This window comes from Rutidosis leptorrhynchoides, chromosome 10 (assembly GCF_046630445.1).
Source record: "Rutidosis leptorrhynchoides isolate AG116_Rl617_1_P2 chromosome 10, CSIRO_AGI_Rlap_v1, whole genome shotgun sequence".
NCBI classification, from domain to species: domain Eukaryota; kingdom Viridiplantae; phylum Streptophyta; class Magnoliopsida; order Asterales; family Asteraceae; genus Rutidosis; species Rutidosis leptorrhynchoides.
The window spans coordinates 261,169,986-261,195,810 of NC_092342.1; the positions used below are offsets into that span (position 1 = coordinate 261,169,986).

The 25,825-nt window shown below is 30.3% G+C and overlaps 1 protein-coding gene across 1 annotated transcript in view; it reads left to right on the forward strand.

The window, feature by feature from the left end:
- LOC139871006 (uncharacterized) overlaps window positions 1-25,825 on the forward strand; it is a 71,155-nt gene that overhangs the window by 17,844 nt on the left and 27,486 nt on the right. Inside the window, exon 5 of the mRNA XM_071858760.1 lies at window positions 408-411. Within this exon, the coding sequence (XP_071714861.1) occupies window positions 408-411 (4 nt within the window). The remainder of the gene's footprint in view (window positions 1-407; window positions 412-25,825) is intronic.

Below are 25,825 nucleotides of genomic sequence, written 5' to 3' on the forward strand. Positions count from 1 at the left end.
TACGAGAAGAAGGAGAACCCTTAATGGTGTACAGAGAAAAGGGCAACACGAAGCTACATCTTATTAGTAATTTGAAGGCACAAAAACTAATAAGAAAAGGTTGCTATGTTGTTCTAGCACACGTCGAGAAAGTACAAACTGAAGAAAAGAGCATCAATGATGTTCCCGTCGCAAAAGAATTTCCCAATGTATTTCTGAAAGAATTACCGGGACTACCTCCACATCGATCTGTTGAATTTCAAATAGATCTTGTACCAGGAGCTACACCAATAGCTCGTGCTCCTTACAGACTCGCACCCAGCGAGATGAAAGAACTGCAAAGCCAACTGCAAGAACTATTAGAACGTGGTTTCATTCGACCAAGCACATCACCATGGGGAGCTCCTATTTTGTTTGTCAAGAAGAAGGATGGTACATTTAGGTTGTGTATTAACTACAGAGAGTTGAATAAACTTACCATCAAAAACCGTTATCCACTGCCGAGAATTGACAACTTATTTGATCAACTACAAGGCTCGTCGGTTTATTCGAAAATCGATTTACGTTCTGGATATCATCAAATGCGAGTAAAGGAGGATGATATTCCAAAAACTACTTTTAGGACACGTTATGGTCATTACGAGTTTATGGTTATGCCATTTGGATTGACTAACGCACCAGCTGTGTTCATGGATATTATGAACCGGGTGTGTGGGCCATATCTTGACAAGTTTGTCATTGTTTTCATGGATGACATATTTATTTACTCAAAGAATGATCAAGAGCACGAAGAACATTTGAGAAAAGTGCTAGAAGTATTGAGGAAAGAAAAACTGTACGCTAAGTTTTCAAAGTGTGCATTTTGGTTGGAAGAAGTTCAATTCCTCGGTCACATAGTGAACAAAGAAGGTATCCAGGTGGACCCGGCAAAGATTGAAACTGTTGAAAAGTGGGAAACCCCAAAAAAACTCTGAAGCATATACGTCAATTTTTAGGATTGGCTGGTTACTACAGAAGATTCATCCAAGATTTCTCCAAAATAGCAAAACCCTTAACTTCATTAACGCATAAAGGAAAGAAATTTGAATGGAAGGATGAACAAGAGAATGTGTTTCAGTTATTGAAGAAAAAGCTAACTACGGCACCTATATTGTCATTGCCTGAAGGGAATGATGATTTTGTGATTTATTGTGACGCATCAAAGCAAGGTCTCGGTTGTGTATTAATGCAACGAACGAAGGTGATTGCTTATGCGTGTAGATAATTGAAGATTCACGAGCAAAATTATACAACTCACGATTTGGAATTGGGTGCTGTTGTTTTTGCATTAAAGACTTGGAGGCATTATTTATATGGGGTCAAAAGTATTATATATACCGACCACAAAAGTCTCCAACATATATTTAATCAGAAGCAACTGAATATGAGACAACGCAGGTGGATTGAACTGTTGAATAATTATGATTTTGAGATTCGATACCACCCGGGGAAGGCGAATGTGGTAGCCGACGCTTTGAGTAGAAAGGATAGAGAACCTATACGGGTAAAAGCTATGAATATAATTATTCGTACTAACCTTACTACTCAAATAAAGGAGGCGCAACAGGGGGTTGTAAAAGAAGAAAAGTTGAAGAATGAGATACCCAAAGGATCAGAGAAACATCTTAATATTCGGGAAGACAGAACCCGATATAGGGCTGATAGAATTTGGGTACCAAGGTTTGGAGATGTGAGAGAAATGGTACTTAAGGAAGCACATAAAACCAGATATTCAATACATCCCGGAGCGGGAAAGATGTATAAAGATCTCAAGAAACACTTTTGGTGGCCGGGTATGAAAGCCGATATTGCTAAATATGTAGGAGAATGTTTGACGTGTTCTAAGGTCAAAGCTGGACATCAGAAACCATCAGGTCTACTATAACAACCTGAAATCCCGGAATGGAAATGGGAAAACATTACCATGGATTTCATTACTAAATTGCCAAGGACTGCAAGTGGTTATGAAACTATTTGGGTAATAGTTGATCGTCTCACCAAGTCAGCACACTTCCTGCCAATGAGAGAAGATGACAAAATAAAGAAGTTGGCGCGATTGTATTTGAAGGAGGTTGTCTCCAGACATGGAATACCCGTCTCTATTATCTCTGATAGGGATGGTAGATTTGTTTCAAGGTTCTGGCAGACGTTGCAACAAGCATTGGGGTCTCGTCTAGACATGAGTACTACCTATCATCCACAAATTGATAGGCAGAGCGAAAGGACGATACAATCGCTTGAAGACATGCTACGAGCATGTGTTATTGATTTCGGAAACAGTTGGGATCGACACCTACCGTTAGCAGAATTTTCCTACAACAACAGTTATCATTCTAGTATTGAGATGGCGCCGTTTGAGGCACTTTATGGTAGAAAGTGCAGGTCTCCGATTTTTTGGAATGAAGTGGGGGATAGACAGATTACGGGTCCGGAGATAATACAAGAAACTACCGAGAAAATCATCCAAATTCAACAACGATTGAAAACTACCCAGAGTCGACAAAAGAGCTACGCGGACAGTAAAAGAAAAGATATAGAGTTTGAAATTGGAGAAATGGTCATGCTTAAGGTTTCACCTTGGAAAGGCGTTGTTCGATTTGGTAAATGGGGGAAACTAAATCCAAGGTACATTGGACCATTCAAGATTATAGATCGTGTCGGACTAGTAGCTTACCAACTGGAGGTACCTCAACAACTCGCAACTGTACATAACACTTTCCACGTCTCGAATTTGAAGAAAAGTTTTGCTAAAGAAGATCTCACTATTCCGTTGGACGAAATCCAAATCAATGAAAAACTTCAATTCATTGAAGAACCCGTCAAAATAATGGATCGTGAGGTTAAGAGACTTAAGCAAAACAAGATACCGATTGTTAAGGTTCGATGGAATGCTCGTAGAGGACCCGAGTTCACCTGGGAGCGTGAAGATCAGATGAAGAAGAAAAATACCCGCATCTATTTCCAGAAGATTCGTCAACACCTTCAACAGCTTAAAATTTCGGGACGAAATTTATTTAACGGGTAGGTACTGTAGTGACCCGAACTTTTCCATGTTTATATATATTAATTGAGATTGATATTTACATGACTAAATGTTTCCAATGTGTTAAGAAATCAAACTTGTTAAGACTTGATTAAATGAAATAAGTTTCATATAGACAATTGATCACCCAAGTTAACCGGTGATTCACGAACGTTAAATAAATTTCGGGACGAAATTTATTTAACGGGTAGGTACTGTAGTGACCCGAACTTTTCCATGTTTATATATATTAATTGAGATTGATATTTACATGACTAAATGTTTCCAATGTGTTAAGCAATCAAACTTGTTAAGACTTGATTAAATGAAATAAGTTTCATATAGACAATTGATCACCCAAGTTAACCAGCGATTCACGAACGTTACAAATTTGTAAAAACTACATGTTGTTGTATATATAGACATACATATATGGTTTACATGAGATTATGATGAGTAAGTATCTCACTAAGTATATTAACAATGTGTGATATACATAAGAAATGAGATTACTAAGTTAAGAAACTCGAAATGATATATATAACGATTATCGTAATGATAACGTCTACTAAGTACATATGTATCATATTAAGATATTGATACACTATATTTAACATGATAAAATGATATTTAAATATATCATTAAGTGTGTTAACAATGAACTACATATGTAAAAACAAGACTACTGACTCAAGAATTACGAAACGAGACTTATATGTAACGATTATCGTTGTAACCATATTTTAATGTATATATCATATTAAGAGATATTCATACATTATAATATCATGATAATATAATAATTTAACATCTCATTTGATATAATAAATATTGGGTTAACAACATTAATTAAGATCATTAACTTAAAGGTTTTAAAACAACACTTACATGTAACGACTAACGAAGACTTAACGACCCCATTAGAATGTATATACATGTTGTGTTTTGATATGTATTCTTACACTTTTGAAAGACTTCAAGACATATATCAAAGTACTTCTACTTAACAAAAAATGATTACAATTACATCCTCGTTCAGTTTCATCAACAATTCTACTCGTATGCACCCGTATTCGTACTCGTACAATACACAGCTTTTAGATGTATGTACTATTGGTATATACACTCCAATGATCAGCTCTTAGTAGCCCATGTGAGTCACCTAACACATGTGGGAACCATTATTTGGCAACTAGCATGACATATCTCATAAAATTACAAAAATATTAGTAATCATTCATGACTTATTTACATGTAAACAAGATTACATATCCTTTATATCTAATCCATATACCAACGACCAAAAACACCTACAAACACTTTCATTCTTCAATATTCTTCATCTAATTGATCTCTCTCAAGTTCCATATTCAAGTTCTAAGTATTCTTCATAAATTCCATAAGTATAGTTTCATAAAAATCAAGAATACTTCCAAGTTTGCAAGTCTACTTCCAAGCTTTCTAATCCATTCCAAGTAATCATCTAAGATCAAGGAACCTTTGTTATTTACAGTAGGTTATCTTTCTAATTCAAGGTAATATTCATATTCAAACTTTGATTCAATTTCTACAACTATAACAATCTTATTTCGAGTGAAAATCTTACTTGAACTGTTTTCGTGTCATGATTCTGTTTCAAGAACTTTCAAGCCATCCAAGGATCCTTTGAAGCTAGATACATTTTTTTCATTTCTAGTAGTTTTATCCAGAAAACTTGAGGTAGTAATGATGTTCATAATATCATTCGATTCATACATATAAAGCTATCTTATTCGAAGGTTTAAACTTGTAATCACTAGATCATAGTTTAGTTAATTCTAAACTTATTCGCAAACAAAAGTTAATCCTTCTAACTTGACTTTAAAAATCAACTAAACACATGTTCTATATCTATATGATATGCTAACTTAATGATTTAAAACCTGGAAATACGATGAACACCATAAAATCGGATATATGCCGTCGTAGTAAAACCGGGGGCTGTTTTGGTTTGGATAATTAAAAACTATGATAAACTTTGATTTAAAAGTTTTTCTTCTGGGAAAATGATTTTTCATATGAACATGAAACTATATCCAAAAATCTTGGTTAAACTCAAAGTGAAAGTATGTTTTTCAAAATGGTCATCAAGATGTCGTTCTTTCGACGGAAATGACTACCTCTTTAGTAATTGACATGTAAATTAAATTTCTGACTATAAACCTATACTTTTTCTATTTGGATTCTTAAATTAGAGTTCAATATGAAACCATAGCAATTTGATTCACTCAAAACGGATTTAAAATGAAGAAGTTATGGGTAAAACAAGATTGGATATTTTTGATCTTTTTAGCTACGGGAAATATTTAACAAATCTATACAAATCATATCCTAGCTAACTTATATTGTATTATACATGTATTCTAATATATTATTTAATCTTGGGATACCATAGACACGTATGCAAATGTTTTGACATATCACATCGACCCATGTATATATATTATTTGGAACAACCATAGATACTCTTTATGCAGTAATGTTGGAGTTAGCTATACAGGGTTGAGGTTGATTCCAAAAATATATATACTTTGAGTTGTGATCTAGCCTGAGACGTGTATACACTGGGTCATGGATTGATTCAAGATAATATATATCGATTTATTTCTGTACATCTAACTGTGGACAACTAGTTGTAGGTTACTAACTAGGACAGCTGACTTAATACACTCAAATCTTTAAAACATAATAAAAATGGTTGTAATTATATTTTGATCATACTTTGATATATATGTACATATTTGTATAGGTTTGTGAATCGATCCGTGGCCAAGTCTTATTTCCGAGGAAGGAAATATCTGTGAAAGTGAGTTATAGTCCCACTTTTAAAATCTAATATTTTTGGGATGAGAATACATGCAGGTTTTATAAATGATTTACAAAATAGACACAAGTACGTGAGACTACATTCTATGGTTGAATTATCAAAATCGAAAATGCCCCTTTTTATTAAGTCTGGTATTCTAAGAATTAGGGAACAGACACCCTAATTGACACGAATCCTAAAGATAGATCTATTGGGCCTAACAAACCCCATCCAAAGTACCGGATGCTTAGGACTTTGAAATTTATATCATATCTGAAGGGTGTCCCGGAATGATGGGGATATTCTTATATATGCATCTTGTTAATGTCGGTTATCAGGTGTTCACCATATGAATGATTTTTATCTCTATGTATGGGATGTGTATTAAAATATGAAATCTTGTGGTCTATTGTTACGATTTGATATATATATAGGTTAAACCTATAACTTATCAACATTTTTTTTGACGTATAAAGCATGTTTATTCTCAGGTGAATACTAAGAGCTTCCGCTGTTGCATATTAAAATAAGGACAAGATTTGGAGTCCATGTTTGTATGATATTGTGTAAAAACTGCATTCAAGAAACATATGTCGATGTAATATATTTCTATTATAAACCATTATGTAATGGTCGTGTGTAAACAGTATATTTTAGATTATCATTATTTGATAATCTACGTAATGTTTTTAAAACCTTTATTGATAAAATAAAGGTTATGGCTGTTTTAAAAATGAATGCAGTCTTTGAAAAATGTCTCATATAGAGGCCAAAACCTCGCAGCGAAATCAATTAGTATGGAACGTTTATAATCAATATGAACGGGACATTTCAATAATTGTAATGGTTTGTATTATTTTCTTAATAACAAATATAATAATTCTAATCATAATAATACTTACATTAATATTAATAATACCCATAATATCGTTAATAGTACTAAATGACGTTATTTAGTCAAAGTGATAACAATATTAGTCATAGTAGTTATGTTAACATAATGATCATAATAATAATACATCTATTAGTAGTTAATAAATATAATAATAGTAGTAATAACAATATTTTTAGTTATAACTATAATTGTAATAATAATAATGATAAATGATAACTAATACATAATGATAATAATAATAATAATAATAATAATAATAGCAATTATAATATTTAGTTCTAATAATAGTAATTAATAATAACAATAAAAATTATAATAATCATAAAAATGATAATAATAATAATAATAATAATAATAATAATAATAAAATAATGATTTTTAAAATTAAAGAACTACCTTAGAAACCCTCTTTAAAAAGAATTGTACCAAAACGCACCAAGCGGGACTCGAACCCACGACCTCTCAATACCCCGACACCATATGAAACCAGTTGGGCTGAAGCCCTTTTTCCGAAATATTACTGAAAACATGTAATTATAACCCGTACGTTCCTGTACTCATCTTCTTCCTCCCTAAATTTTGTAATCGACCATAACAAATCTCAGCTTCGAATTAATGTTTGATTTGTTATTGTACTTAAATAAAAAATCATTTGTTACTGAGATTTTAATTAATAGGCAAGAAGAAAAAAAATTAAATAAAAAAAAAATTGCTGCTGTGTTCTTCGACAAAAAAAAAATTAATATTGATTTTGATATTACAATGTTTTCAGACCCTGATGTCTTCATGAAATACTTTCTATATGATCATTAGAATTCACCAGCATCATCAATTTACCCAGAAACAACAACATGATTACCAATTTATCGATGAACACAATTTTTTACTTTTTATCTTTAACTTTGACCTCGAAAATTCTCAATCAAGAAAACGAATTGGGATCTAAGATTTTACAGAAAGTTTTAATGAAGAATTGCTAACCAAACTGCATTAATGGATTTTGGAAAACATTTCAAAATCAAGCTTTTGGTATAATGGTGAAGAACAGAGAAAAAAATAATAATACCAAGCTGTTCTTTTTTTTCTGTTTAATTCGATCAAATGACAGCAAAAGGTTTTTTAATTGATGATGATAATTGATAATTGAATGACCTTTCTCTATAAAAATGGATTTTTCGACTGACTTATGCATATGAAAGATTTTGATAACAATAATATGAGGCAGACAAGAACAAATAAATAAAAAGAAGATAGAGACTGATACTGAATTTGAAATTGTCTGTATTGACAATGGAATCACGGATCTTAATTCAACAGATAAATTAAAAGAAAAATTGGATAGCGATTTGTAATAATCTTTATAGTTATATGGTTCTGATTTCTATTTAGTAAATATTAATAATTAATAATAATAAATATATTAATATTAATCATAATACTTTTAATAATTATTATAATAATAATAGATAATATTAATGATATTAACTATCAAAATGATAATAATATTATTAATGATAATTAAAAATAAATTGTAATTATTTTTGTGATAACTATAATAATAACAATAATAAATAATAATAATTTTTTTTATTACTACTAGTCTTATAGTTTTAATCATTCTTATAATGGTTTTTATAATTATATCAATAATAATAATAATAATAATAATAATAATAATGTTAATAATCCTAATATTGATACTAGCATTATTAATAATAAAGTAGTAATAATATTATTATAACAATTATAGTTTAACTTATAATTAACTTTATTATATTAGATATTAATATTACATGTTCCTAATTTTATGATATATATATATATATATATATATATATATATATATATATATATATATATATATATATATATATATATAATAATATTAATAATAATAATAATTCTTAATGATAATACTTTATCTTAATAATTCTTAATTCAAATGATTAAATTATTATTTCCAATTCCTACATTTATATTTATTTATTTGTATGTGTGTGTGTGTGTGTGTGTGTATATATATATATATATATATATATATATATATATATATATATATATATATATATATATATATATATATATTTATAGTTATTTGCAACCATTGTTCGTGAATCTTCGGGAATAGTCAAAGGTTAAATGATTTCTTGAAATAGTTCAAAAATTTTGAGACGCAGTCTAATAAACTTTGCTTATCGTGTCGAAACCATATATTAAGATTAAGTTTTAAATTAGGTCGGAAATCTCCGGGTCATCACAGTACTAACCCGTTAAAGAAATTTCGTCCCGAAATTTGAGTGTGCTGGTCATGGCTAACAATAAAAATGTTTTCATGACGAATATGAGTTGATCAAAAAAGTTTTATCATCATTGAGTAATATGGATAAAACAATTCGATTATTCGAAGAGTACGAATAAAGCTATCACAAAATAATGAAATGAGTAAATGAAAATTCGACTTAACCGGTGACGTAGTCACGATTGAATTTAGAAAATAAGGTGCGTCTTAACTTTTGACGTAGGGGGTTGAATTCCAGAATTCAAAGGATTTAAAGAAAATCTTCTAAATCTAAAAGATTTGATTCTTAGGCAAAAAAGGAAATTAAGATCTTTATAATTAAATACGGTGATCTGCCTCGATTACTCTGTCTTATATTCCCATTATAAATTAAACTCTTTCGTTCCATTATTCTCACCATTCCTATACTTCCTTTCTTAATTCATACATCCAAAAGATTGTGAAAATGCTTAATCCCGTTCTAATCCTTGATATTTTCCCAATTATCATTTCTGTCATCCTTCTTTTCAATCTTCCACCAGAAAAATCTATTTACTTCTACCATTACCTTGGGGTGATACTATTCTTAACTCTACCGTGTCTTTATATTGCTATTCGTATTAATATCTACGGTTTGTTACCTCCGTGTTGTTATTGGGCTTTATATTTTCTCTTATATTTTGGAGCTCTTTGCCTTTTTATTCTCCTCTCGACCTCTAGTAAAGCGAGTAATGGTTCAGAATTCGTAATGTGACGATCGCTCCAAATCCATATGGACGAACACGTCATTCATCGATTTCATTGCGAGGTATTTGACCTCTATATGATACGTTTTGTAAACATTGCATTCTTTTGAAAAGGCACACCATAAATGGATATTTAAATCAAAGGTTTTCGACAGCTGATGATTTATACATATAGACAATCACCGTAAATAATAGTTTACAATAGTACTTCCATTGATAATGCAGTCAAATTAAGATACATGGTGATGATTTGGTGAATGCAACGTTTCCTTGAAAAATATGTCATGTAAGACTCCATCCACATAGCTTGTCTAACATATAATCAAACAGTGAAAGACTTCTAGGAAACCTGAGAATAAACATGCTAACAAGTGTCAACACAAAGGTTGGTGAGTTCATAGTTTTATTGTATCGTATAATCTGTATATAAAGGTGGATCACAAGATTTCAGTTGTTTCATCCGAAACGTTTATCAAAATATTCTACTAAATTGAGCACCCTGGTAACTAAGCTTTAACGTCTATAATAAGTACCCCTATTTTAACATACATGCAACCAACATGTACAATACACGCAAACTAAGGTATATTAACTCAAATAGCATACGTCTGTTTTATAGTTCAGGCTAGGGTTTCTATACCTGGAACAGACGGGGATGTCAAGCCCTATGGATTCATATATAATTACTCGCGCTCACCAGTTCTTATAACAAGCAGTTACTAGTTACCAAAGCTAAGGGATTTTCGGTTCAAACTCGGTGTAGAATTTAGTTTGTACTTGTGTCCATTGTTTTTAAAATAAAGTGCATGTATTCTCAGCCGAAAAATATAGATTGCAAAAGCAATTAAAAGGGGATCTATAAACTCACCTTAGCAGCATATAAAGTCGTTCACCAAAATGTGATCGAAACTCGAATTACCAAATAACCGTAGATCTCAACCTAGAGAACATATGTTGGTCAATAAATGTCTATCACGCTAGGTCAGGTTATAGTGTATCACAATCCTAATGCTCGAGATCGACATACAAAAGTTATCCAAAGTCATTTCAAAAAGTCAATTTTGACTATAGTTCAACAAAACGAGACGTGCCTTATATAAGGATTCATTTACTCGGTTGGTAATATTCGACAAAATCCAATTTATCAATCTTACAAACAAGTTGTTTAAATATTAATTGCAGATTCAAAAGCAATTCCAATTAACGTTAATCATAATTCAATTGACCATATCTTTTAATTCGTTCATCGAAATTACTCGATTTCTAAATGAAAAGTTATTGATTTTTCGCCAGCTTTCCAAAAACATGTATATCATATATCTTTTATCAGTAATATATGTATTTAATTCGTGATTCATTATAAACTGTTTAACGACGAAATTTAGCATACAAGCATGCATAAATATATATACTCGAGCACCAGACATGGATACACAATTAGTATGTAAAAATTTATTTACGAGTACTCACGTATCAATATTGAGATTCAATATTGCAGGAAAGGTACGTAGATGCAACGGAGATGATAAGCACTAGATTGACCTTATGAGCATACCCATGAACCATACCCATCACCTCCATAGCTATAACCCATAATTTCCTTAACTCTATCCCGCTCATAAAATTCGTTTTAAAATAACTCGCGCGTACCCTTTGTCGTAGTATTTTATGTATAATACTAACAATAACACGACCTAATAATACTAATATTAGTACTAAATAATATTTTTAAGATTAATGATAATAATCTTAATAATAATAAAAATATTTAAATTAAATACATATAAAGAGAGGTGCGAGAGATTGAAAATGAAAATGAATCAGAGAATGGAACAAGTCGAGCTTTTAAACATACGTGACCATCTAATTCACCCCATGCGATCGCATGGGGTATCTTCTATATATGCATGCGATCGCATGCTAACTCTTTATAGCTCATATCCATGATCTAATACTCTGCCGACACCTCCTTTTCCTTATATTTACATATGATGCGTAGTGTTATATATTATTTAATATATATTATATTTAATCTTTAGAATTAATTAAATATTATATTATATTTATGTGCGTAGTAAAAATGTAATTTTTGTTCAAATGACTCGTACGTTGTCACTCGACTCATGTACCACTTTCGGTTTTTCGAGCGCACTTTCGTACGTCTAGAAAACTAGCCTTTTACGTTACACGGCGTGTACCTTTAATAATAATTTGATTTATTTATCAAAAAAATGCTTTATGAAAATGTATCTTATAAAATTTGAGCGTCGTGGTCATTTGCTTCTATAAATCAGTGACTCGTTGTTTACCAAAATATTTTATTTTAAATTAAGACGTTTTATGACGAAGTTAAATATATATATATATATATATATATATATATATATATATATATATATATATATATATATATATATATATATATATATATATATATATATATATATATATATATACACACACATTTTTAGAAATATAAATTTGTATCCAAAATCTTTCATCTAACAATATAACATTTTATTTTTCAAAACTATTTATTTTTCAAAGTTTATTTTTATTTTACTTAGGAAAATAGTTTAGCGCGTAACATTTTTCTTTTTAAGAATTTAAATAGATACAAGTACTAATCGTTTTTAAATATCAATTGCATCACTAGGCGGGTGTTACTACCGTATACTTAATTTGAAAACATATATATTTAATGAACACGTTTTAAATACACGTTACAACCAATATTTCAACTTATGTTTATTTATCCAAAGGCAGTATCGATAGACAAGTCCTGTTATATGAAAAAGTGTTTTCGTACAGTTGAAAACTACATCAATTGATTACTATGGAATTCCATCGACAAACATATGGAACTAAATACTATATTGTAAAGTATTTATACTTAATATTTCATTAACGTTATCAAGTTATAATATATACGCGTATTCATATATAATCATTTACGTTCGTTTAATGGTTCGTGAATCATTGGAATTTGGTCGAGGTTAAATGAATGTATGAACATAGTTTAAAATCCTTGAGACAAACTTTTCAAACTTTGCTTATCGTGTTGGAATAATATAAAGATAAAGTTTAAATTTGGTCAGAAATTTCCGGGTCGTCACAGTACCTACCCGTTAAAGAAATTTCGTCCCGAAATTTGAGTGTGGTTGTCATGGCTAACAATAGAAATGTTTTCATGATGAATATGAGTTGATAAATAGAGTTTTATCACCGTTGTGTAATATGAATAAAAAAATTCGATTATTTGAAGAGTACGAATGAAGCTATCACAAAAGTGTGAAGTGAGAGAAGTAGAGTTTCGTTGTATCTTTTGACGCATACAGGGTTGATTTCCGAAGTTCAAGGGATTTAAAGAAAATCTTAGAAATCTATAAGATCTGATTCTTCGAGATTTAAGGAAATTACGATCTCTTTAGTTAAATGCGGTCATCTGTCTCGATTGTTACGTCTGATTTTTCCTTTATAAATTAAACTCTTCCGTTCCATCATCCTCACCATTCCTATACTTTTTTTCTTAGTTCATACATCCAAAAGATTGTGAAAATGCTTAATCCTGTTCTAATCCTTGATATTTTTCTAATTATCACTTCTTTCATCCTTCTTTTCAATCTTCCACCAGAAAAATCTGTTTCCTTCTACTATTGCCTTGGGGTGATACTATTCTTAATTATACCGTGTCTTTATATTGCTATTCGTATTAATATCCACGATTTGTAACTTCCGTGTTGTTATTGGGCTTTATATTTTCTCTTATATTTTGGAGCTCTTTGCCTTTTTATTATCCTCCCGACCTCTAGTAAAGCGAGTAATGGTCCAGAATTCGTAAGTATGGAATTTCGGATAAACATCATTTTCTAAATAAGAAAGAATTTATTAGCATGATTTGATTTGTCAAATTACCAGAATCACGGAGAATAGAACTATCAAGAATATACTTTCTTAATATGTCCAGAAGTTAAGCAGAATGAAAGAGTTATGTAACATGTCACATGATGACGTTATAATCTGTGAATCATCACGCTTCATTAGAAACTCAGCATGACTTACTGTAATATAATCACGTTGATCAAGTGTCATTATATTATACTAACTCATGCATCAATTTCCAACACTACTTCAAAATCATTCATAATTCAAACTCGAATTTTTAAAGAAATTTAGAAACTAAATTATTTTCCTTCATTATGTAATACAGATAACACAAAGAGATAACTAATTTCAGACAAGAAGAGTTATGAAAATATCTTCAGAAATATCGAAGATATTTATGATGATATTTTGGAATTTCTAAGTTCGATGGTTGATGAAGAAAGATTTTTCACAGGATTTTAACATGACTTCGGAGAGGATATTCTCTAAAGATTTCATCTGATCCAGAAGTACCTGGATTCTTTGAATATAGGGTTTGGTCCTTGTATTTGTCCTTGGCCTCCTTCGTGGTTAGCGCAATCCGTTTTCCAGTTCCAACTTTTCTGAGCTTTTCCATCATACTATTCTTTATTATCAAACTTCTGGCTGTTAAGGTCGTTTACAGTTTTTACTGCTTCATTCAGTTTTTTCAACATTCCGAGTATTGATTCGTAGACTGGGTGCTTTTCAAAATTTCAGAATGGAAGGTCATAATTCTAAGAGATAAAGGTTATATGTATACCTATAACTGTTGTTGTAGAATTGTTGTGAGATTCAAAATACTGATTGCTGATTCCCGGTAATTGGTATGGCAATACTCGTTACAAGATGCAGACGAATATATGATAAAGTTTTAATGAACAAATATAATGGTTCTTCGAAGAGACTTAAGCCAATGAGTAATGAAGGTTGCTGGTAAGTTTACTGCTAATGTGGCGGAATATAAAAGGCTCCCCGACAACGATGACGAAAGGCAGACTTATACATCAAGGCTATAATAAGTCTAATCCGAGTGAAAGTCGAAGTTGACTTGTTGGAAGTGTGATGAAAATTGATATCTTGAAAAGAATTGCAAGAATATTTTTAGTATTAACAACATTAAAGGATCTTGCACAGTTTTGAAGTCAAAGTATAGCTTTGAAATATGCAGAGATCTAAGAATGATGTCACCGGTTTAGAGTTATGACTTGGATTCTGATCTGTCAATATCAGAATATGTAATTGAATTTGTATGAAAATGATTGTATATCGTTGTGAGCATTGTTAATAATTTTTGAATCAAAGTTGAAGAATGTACAGTGTAACATATTAATTGCGAACTTATATTTTTTCCGGGTATTACCTACCCGTTAAAGATTTCACAATTAATACTTTGTACAAAGAATTTTCATTACAGTCTTTATAAAAATATCTGTATGTATATTTTCTTCAGATGTAATACATGAAATGTCCCGTTCTTATTGATTAAAAACGTTCCATATTAATTGATTTCGTTGCGAGGTTTTCACCTCTATATGAGACGTTTTTTTCAAAGACTGCATTCATTTTTAAAACAAACCATAACCTTTATTTCATAGATAAAGGTTTTAAAAAAACTTTACGTAGATTATCAAATAATGATAATCTAAAATATCCTGTTTACACACGACCATTACATAATGGTTTACAATACAAATATGTTACAACAAAATAAGTTTCTTGAATGCAGTTTTTACACAATATCATACAAGCATGGACTCCAAATCTCGTCCTTATTTAAGTATGCGACAGCGGAAGCTCTTAATAATCACCTGAGAATAAACATGCTTAAAACGTCAACAAAAATGTTGGTGAGTTATAGGTTTAACCTATATATATCAAATCATAATAATAGACCACAAGATTTCATATTTCAATACACATCCCACACATAGAGATAAAAATCATTCATATGGTGAACACCTGGTAACCGACATTAACAAGATGCATATATAAGAATATCCCCATCATTCCGGGACACCCTTCGGATATGATATAAATTTCGAAGTACTAAAGCATCTGGTACTTTGGATGGGGTTTGTTAGGCCCAATAGATCTATCTTTAGGATTCGCGTCAATTAGGGTGTCTGTTCCCTAATTCTTAGATTACCAGACTTAATAAAAAGGGGCATATTCGATTTCGATAATTCAACCATAGAATGTAGTTTTACGTACTTGTGTCTATTTTGTAAATCATTTATAAAACCTGCATGTATTCTCATCCCAAAAATATTAGATTTTAAAAGTGGGACTATAACTCACTTTCACAGATTTTTACTTTGTCGGGAAGTAAGACTTGGCCACTGGTTGATTCACGAACCTATAACAATATATACATATATATCAAAGTATGTTCAAAATATATTTACAACACTTTTAATATATTTTGATGTTTTAAATTTATTAAGTCAGCTGTCCTTGTTAGTAACCTACAATTAGTTGTCCACAGTTAGATGTACAGAAATAAATCGATAAATATTATCTTGAATCAATCCACGACCCAGTGTATACGTATCTCAGTATTGATCACAACTCAAACTATATATATTTTGGAATCAACCTCAACCCTGTATAGCTAACTCCAACATTCACATATAGAGTGTCTATGGTTGTTCCGAAATATATATAGATGTGTCGACATGATAGGTCGAAACATTGTATACGTGTCTATGGTATCTCAAGATTACATAATATACAATACAAGTTGATTAAGTTATGGTTGGAATAGATTTGTTACCAATTTTCACGTAGCCTAAATGAGAAAAATTATCCAATCTTGTTTTACCCATAACTTCTTCATTTTAAATCCGTTTTGAGTGAATCAAATTGCTATGGTTTCATATTGAACTCTATTTTATGAATCTAAACAGAAAAAGTATAGGTTTATAGTCGGAAAAATAAGTTACAAGTCATTTTTGTAAAGGTAGTCATTTCAGTCGAAAGAACGACGTCTAGATGACCATTTTAGAAAACATACTTCCACTTTGAGTTTAACCATAATTTTTGGATATAGTTTCATGTTCATAATAAAAATCATTTTCTCAGAATAACAACTTTTAAATCAAAGTTTATCATAGTTTTTAATTAACTAACCCAAAACAGCCCGCGGTGTTACTACGACAGCGTAAATCCGGTTTTACGGTGTTTTTCGTGTTTCCAGGTTTTAAATCATTAAGTTAGCATATCATATAGATATAGAACATGTGTTTAGTTGATTTTAAAAGTCAAGTTAGAAGGATTAACTTTTGTTTGCGAACAAGTTTAGAATTAACTAAACTATGTTCTAGTGATTACAAGTTTAAACCTTCGAATAAGATAGATTTATATGTATGAATTGAATGATGTTATGAACATCATTACTACCTTAAGTTCCTTGGATAAACCTACTGAAAAAGATAAAAATGGATCTAGCTTCAATGGATCCTTGGATGGCTCGAAGTTCTTGAAGTAGAATCATGACACGAAAACAAGTTCAAGTAAGATCATCACTTGAAATAAGATTGTTATAGTTATAGAAATTGAACCAAAGTTTGAATATGATTATTACCTTGTATTAGAATGATAAACTACTGTAAGAAACAAAGATTTCTTGAGGTTGGATGATCACCTTACAAGATTGGAAGTGAGCTAGCAAACTTGAAAGTATTCTTGATTTTATGTAACTAGAACTTGTAGAATTTATGAAGAACACTTAGAACTTGAAGATAGAACTTGAGAGAGATCAATTAGATGAAGAAAATTGAAGAATGAAAGTGTTTGTAGGTGTTTTTGGTCGTTGGTGTATGGATTAGATATAAAGGATATGTAATTTTGTTTTCATATAAATAAGTCATGAATGATTACTCATATTTTTGTAATTTTATGAGATATTTCATGCTAGTTGCCAAATGATGGTTCCTACATGTGTTAGATGACTCACATGGGCTGCTAAGAGCTGATCATTGGAGTGTATATACCGATAGTACATACATCTAAAAGCTGTGTATTGTACGAGTACGAATACGGGTGCATACGAGTAGAATTGTTGATGAAACTGAACGAGGATGTAATTGTAAGCATTTTTGTTAAGTAGAAGTATTTTGATAAGTGTATTGAAGTCTTTCAAAAGTTTATAAATACATATTAAAACACTACATGTATATACATTTTAACTGAGTCGTTAAGTCATCGTTAGTCGTTACATGTAAGTGTTGTTTTGAAACCTTTAGGTTAACGATCTTGTTAAATGTTGTTAGCCCAATGTTTATAATATCAAATGAGATTTTAAATTATTATATTATCATGATATTATCATGTATGAATATCTCTTAATAGGATATATATACATTAAATGTCTTTACAACGATAATCGTTACATATATGTCTCGTTTTAAAAATTATTAAGTTAGTAGTCTTGTTTTTACATATGTAGTTCATTGTTAATATACTTAATGATATGTTTACTTATCATAGTATCATGTTAACTATATATATATCCATATATATATCATCATATAGTTTTTACAAGTTTTAACGTTCGTGAATTACCGGTCAACTTGGGTGGTCAATTGTCTATATGAAACATATTTCAATTAATCAAGTCTTAACAAGTTTGATTGCTTAACATGTTGGAAACATTTAATCATGTAAATATCAATCTTAATTAATATATATAAACATGGAAAAGTTCGGGTCACTACAATACAGATTTAATGAGTTAATATCATATTAAACTCATTTGATTTTTGGCTTGAATTAGAAATGAATAATCTCCAAAACATTAGAGATTACCTAATCTTCACAGATTCTTTCACTAATGAAGTCAATACTTCATTATTTATTCTTATTGATATTCCTCGGTGAAGGATGTTGATGTTCGTGGAATTTTTGTGAACCTTACAAGGCACAGATGATGTTTTCTGAAAAGTTTCGAGTACATCGAAAATGAAAATGAAAAATCAATTATGTAATTGAATAATACACTTGGTTTATTATGAAATGGAATTCATTAAGTTGAAACAGAGATTGTAGTTAATAATGGTTAAGTTGTTAAGGAAGGATGTACATTATTGCATATTAGTAATATGAACTAACCGAGTAGTACCTACCAATTAAGATTCACACGTAATAGCTTAGTACGAAAAGATTTATTTTGATTTCAAAATTCATATATATTAAATATACATAAAATTTCTTCAGGGAAAATGAGTTAATACTTCATCGGTTATTGTTGCTGGTATTTCTTGGTAACTACGGTGCGTATGACGTTGATGCTCGTGGAACAGATTGTGAAGTTGAGGTTTGCGATGTGGATGTTGTTAGTGGTGGTAATGGTACTGTTGGTGTTGTTGTCGGTGGTACTGTTGATGCCGGTGATATTGCTGGTGCTTGTAACCTTTGCACCATATTCTCCAAAGCCACTACCCGAGCGCGAAGCTCGTTGACTTCTTCTACTACACTGGGATGATTGGCGGTTCGGACGAGTGGATGAATAAGATCCAGAATTTGAGAGAGTATATGATCATGATGAGATATTCTGGAGATGAGAGAGAAAATGGTGTCTCGAACTGGTTCGTCGGTAAGTGCTTCAGGTTCTTCGCCAAGAGGGCAATGTGGTGGATGGAAGGGATCACCTTCTTCTTGTCTCCAATAATTAAGTAGGCTATGAACCCATCCCCAATTCATCCAGAATAGGTGATGGCTGATTGGTTGATCCATTCCGGTTACACTGTCTTCGAAATTCAAGTGAATATCCATATCGGAATTGCTGTCGGAGTTTAAGGAATTTGAACTAGATACGGGATCCATCTTGTATAATTAGGGAGATGATTTTTGATATGAATTAGATTATAGAATTTAGTTTGGTATTCTTCAATACATAATTTACATATGTATATATAATACCAAATTCCATAAATCACGGAGAAATTTTAGGAAGATGTCAGGAAAAGTTTACAGTAACAGATACGCTAAGATATGAATTTTTGTCTATACACTATTTATGCAATAAATGCAGGAAAAGTGTCTAGACTTAAGAATGATAAACATGTAATTTCCGACAATAAATGATAAGCAAAACTTTTAATATGCAGACACGGTCGAAGTCCAGACTTACTAATGCATCTTAACAACTATCAGTTAGACACACTCATGCAAGACCTGGTTCGCTAGGACCAACGCTCAGATACCAATTGTGACGATCGCTCCAAATCCATATGGACGAACACGTCATTCATCGATTTCATTGCGAGGTATTTGACCTCTATATGATACGTTTTGTAAACATTGCATTCTTTTGAAAAGGCACACCATAAATGAATATTTAAATCAAAGGTTTTCGACAGCTGATGATTTCTACATATAGACAATCACTGTAAATAATAGTTTACAATAGTACTTCCATTGACAATGCAGTCAAAATAAGATACATGATGATGATTTAGTGAATGCAACGTTTCCTTGAAAATATGTCATGTAAGACTCCATGCACATAGCTTGTCTAACATATAATCAAACAGTGGAAGACTTCTAGGAAACCTGAGAATAAACATGCTAACAAGTGTCAACACAAAGGTTGATGAGTTCATAGTTTTAATGTATCGTATAATCTGTATATAAAGGTGGATCACAAGATTTCAGTTGTTTCATCCGAAACATTTATCAAAATATTCTACGAAATTGAGCACCCTGGTAACTAAGCTTTAACGTCTATAATAAGTACCCCTATTTTAACAAACATGCAACCAACATGTACAATACACGCAAACCAACGTATATTAACTCAAATAGCATACGTCTGTTTTATAGTTCAGGCTAGGGTTTCTATACCTGGAACAGACGGGGATGTCAAGCCCTATGGATCCATATATAACTACTCGCGCTCACCAATTCTAATAACAAGTAGTTACTAGTTACCAAAGCTAAGGGATTTTCGGTTCAAACTCGGTGTAGAATTTAGTATGTACTTGTGTCCATTGTTTTTAAAATAAAGTGCATGTATTCTCAGCCCAAAAATATAGATTGCAAAAGCAATTAAAAAGGGATCTATAAACTCACCATAGCAGCATATAAAGTCGTTCACCAAAATGTGATCGAAACTTGAATTACCAAATAACCGTAGATCTCAACCTAGAGAATATATGTTGGTCAATAAATGTCTATCACGCTAGGTTAGGTCATAGTGTATCACATGTGACAACCCGGAAATTTCCAACCAAATTTAAACTTTATCTTTATATTATTCCAACACGATAAGCAAAGTTTGTTAAGTTAAATCTCAAGAATTTTAAATTGTGTTCATGCATTCATTATAACCTCGACCAAATTCCAACGATTCACGAACCGTTATATATAAATAAATATGTATATATATGTATATATATTATAACTTGAGAATATTAATAAAGTATTAAACGTATAATACTTTACATGAACGTATTTGTTTCAATATGTTTATCGATGGAATTAGAAGATAATATCAAATGATTAATTTATCAGATACATTGTGATATGATTACGGGTCTATGTTATGAGGTCCACTGTGATTTAAGAAATCTATTCTTTTTTATAACATTCGGAAAATGGTAAAGTGATTTATAAGTAAGAACGTGAAGTGTAACTAACTTAGATGTTGGATATCGACAAGTAAGTAACTCGACATTTTTCATTAAGATGATTTCATACGTTTATTTAACCTTTGAACTTTATCCCATGCTTCACCAACAGACTGTAATTTAAAAACTTGAAACCTATTATGAATATATATGATTCTACTTTTCTAAAACGTTTTATGATATAACGATTTCCATTATTTTAACCTTTAAACAAAATGATTCTTAAAAATATATTTGGTTTTGGAAAACAAAATTATTATATTTATTTGATTTAGTTTCAAACGTACAAAAACGTTTTCAGTTTAAAAAGAACTTTATTATTAAAACGTATATAACTTTTATAAATATCTAGAACCACTTTTGACAACTCATTACTTAACCAGTATGATAAAGATAACGATATTTATATTTTATTTTATTAAATATATATAACGATTTAAATTAATATTATATATATTTATACGCGTATTATACGTACATAGTTTTATACTTTTACTATACTTAAACTTTACCTTTACTTTATTTTTTACTTTACTTTGACTTTAATAATTCACTTTAATAATTCATACTTTAATAATTCACTTTAATAATTCATACTTTAATAATTCACTTTAATAATTCATACTTTAATAATTCACTTTAATAATTCATACTTTAATAATTCATACTTTAATAATTCACTTTAATAATTCAAAAATCTATTATAAATAGAATTCAATAGGTTTCATTATTTCATAGAAACTTGAAAATATTTTTCTCTAAACTCTCTCAATCGATTTACATATATATATTTACTCCGTATTATTTCAAGATATTATTAGTATACATAAAATATTACGTCGGAGTGCGGTCCGGGTGATTTCGAAATTGTTTTTCGAGTGGGATTGGATTAAGGAAATTATGGGTTATAGCTATGGAGGTGATTGGGTATGGTTCATGGGTATGCTCATGAGGTCAATATAGTGTTTATCATCTCCGTTGCGTCTACGTACCTTTCCTGCAATATTGAATCTCAATATTGATACGTGAGTACTCATAATTTAACTTTTACATACTAATAGTGTATCCCTGACTAGTGCTCGAGTATATAAGATTATGCATGTTTGTAATTTTGATATTGCCTTTAGTTAGATTATGTTGAATCTTGAATTAGTTATATATGCGACCGAGATAAGGTATAAGATATGCATGTCGTTGGAAAGCTAGCGAAAAATTAAGAACTTTTTATTTAGATATCGAATGATTTCGATGAACGGATTTGAAGTTATAGTCCATCGAATTTTTGTATTATTATTAAAAATGATTATTATTATCGTCGTTATTATCGTCGTTCTAGTTTTATCTTATTATTATTATTATTATTATTATTATCTTTATCAATAAAAGGATTTATCATTAAAAATTGTTTTTTTATTATTATTACTATCGTTATTATCATTAAAGTTATAATTAGTATTATTATTATTATTATTATTATTATTATCTAATTATTATTATTATTATTATTATTATTATTATTATTATCATTATTATTATTATCATTATTAATATATATATCATTATTTAAAAATGGTTATTGTTATTATTATTATTATTATTATTATTATTATATTATCATTATCATTAATAATGTCATAGTAATTATCATTATTAGTATTATTGTAATTAAAACTAATATTAGTAACACCTAATTATTTTGATTACTATTATTATCATTATTATGAGCACGATATAAAAGACGATTAAAAGCTATTAAACGAAACGATTAGGAAATAATGAGTAAGAGTATCATGATGAAATTAAAATATTATAAGATATTGATTTAGATAAAATTATCGTTCTTATTATTTTTATCATTACTATTATTATTAAAAGTATCGTTAGTATCAAAACTATCATTTTAACAAAAATTATCATTTTAACAAAAATTATCATTTTAATAGAAATGTCATTGTTACTATAAAATATCATTTTTATTATCATTTTAAATAGAATTATTATTTTAAAGATAATATTAAAAATTATCGTAAATATTAAAGTTATCATAATTAGAATTATCGTTTTATCATAATATCACCTTAGTAATTATAAATATTGATATTTTTATAATAATAATTATTATTACAAAATAATATAACTTTTACTTACTAACATTATAGATATTATTTTATCAAATAAATATGTAATACAAACATATTTTACTACGTGTAATAAATTACTTTAATAATACCTATTATATTATCTTTATGATATTAAATGAACCCTATAAATTTTATTACTTAATATATATAAAAGTATATTTTATTATATAAATTTTAATATAAAATTTTATTTATTAATAAATGAATTATATTATTTACTCTAATAAATCTTTTAAAAATATTTAAAAATATAAAACGACGATATTTAAAATATATTATAATCATGTATAAATTTTGGAAATCATTTTGAGTCAAATTGACTTTTGTTGACTTTTGCATATTAGTCTCGAGCATTAGGATTGTGGTACACTATGACCTGACCTAATTGTTAGACAAATATTGACCAACATATAATTATATATAATTAATTTAGGTTCGTGAATCCGAGGCCAACCTTGCACTAGTTCAATGATGTTATATGTATTTTCACTACGAAATACAGTATGGTGAGTTTCATTTGCCTTTTTACCCTTTATATTTTTGGGCTGAGAATACATGCGCAATTTTTATAAATGTTTTACGAAATAGACACAAGTAATCGAAACTACATTATATGGTTGAATTATCGAAATCGAATATGCCCCTTTTTATTAAGTCTGGTAATCTAAGAATTAGGGAACAGACACCCTAATTGACGCGAATCCTAAAGATAGATCTATTGGGCCCAACAAGCCCCATCCAAAGTACCGGATGCTTTAGTACTTCGAAATTTATATCATGTCCGAAGGAGGATCCCGGAATGATGGGGATATTCTTATATGCATATTGTGAATGTCGGTTACCAGGTGTTCAATCCATATGAATGATTTTTGTCTCTATGCATGGGACGTATATTTATGAGAACTGGAAATGAAATTATTGTGGTCTATTAAAATGATGAAAATGAATGATTATGATAAACTAATGAACTCACCAACCTTTTGGTTGACACTTTAAAGCATGTTTATTCTCAGGTATTAAAGAAATCTTCCGCTGTGCATTTGCTCATTTTAAAGATATTAATTGGAGTCTTTCATGGCATATTTCGAAGAACGTTGCATTCAAGTCATTGAGTTCATTAAAGATTATTATTATTAAGTCAATTTATAGTTGAATAGTGGATATTATGAAATGGTATACATGCCTGTCAATTTTCGATGTAAAGAAAGTTTGTCTTTTAAAAACAAATGCAATGTTTGTAAAATGTATCATATAGAGGTCAAATACCTCGCGATGTAATCAACTATTGTGAATCATTTATAATGTATATGAACGGGTCCTTTCAGTTGGTATCAGAGCGGTGGTCTTAGCGAACCAGGTCTGCATTAGTGTGTCTAACTGATAAGTCGTTAGGATGCATTAGTGAGTCTGGACTTCGACCGTGTCTGCATGTCAAAAGTTTTGCTTATCATTTCTAGTCGGAAATCATCTACTTATCATCCATAGGAAATTACCTGCTTATCATTATTAGTCTAGACACGTCTTGCTACATTAATTGCATGAGTAGTGTATAGACAAAATTCATATCTTAGCGTATCTGCTAAATCATATCTTATCGTATCTGTTACTTTAAACTTTGCCTGACATATCCCGCAAATTCCTCCGTAATCTATGAAATCTTTTGATCTCTATATATAGATATCCTAGGTAAATAGAATACCACCCGATAGCCGAAAAATCATTTTATATCGAAAAATCCTTTATCCAATTGTACGAAATGGAATTTATCATCAGTTCAAGTCACTCGGATTCCGAAATAGAATCTCACTCAAGCTCCGAAAGCAGTGTGACCGGAATGGATCAACCAATCAGTCATCACCTATTCTGGATGAATTGGGGATGGGTTCGTAGCCTCCTCAATCATTGGAAACAAGAAGAAGGCGATCCTTTCCATCCACCACATTGCCCTCTTGGCGAAGAACCTGAAGCACTTACCGGTGAACCTGATCGAGACACCGTTTTCTCTCTCATTTCCAGGGTATCTCGTCACGATTATATACTACATCAAATTCTAGATTTTATTTATCCGCTCGTCCGAACCGACAATCACCCCGGTGTAATAGAAGAAGTCAACGAGCTTCGCGCTCGGGTAATGGCTTTAGAGAATATGGTGCAAAGATTACAAACACCAGCAGCAGCACCAGCAGCATAACCAGTACCACCATCATCAACGCCAACAGTACCATTACCACCTTCAACCACAACCGCGTTGTAAACCTCAACTTCACAATCTGTCCCACGAGTATCAACGTCATACGTACCATAGATACCAAGGAGTACCAACAACAATAACTGACGAAGTATTAA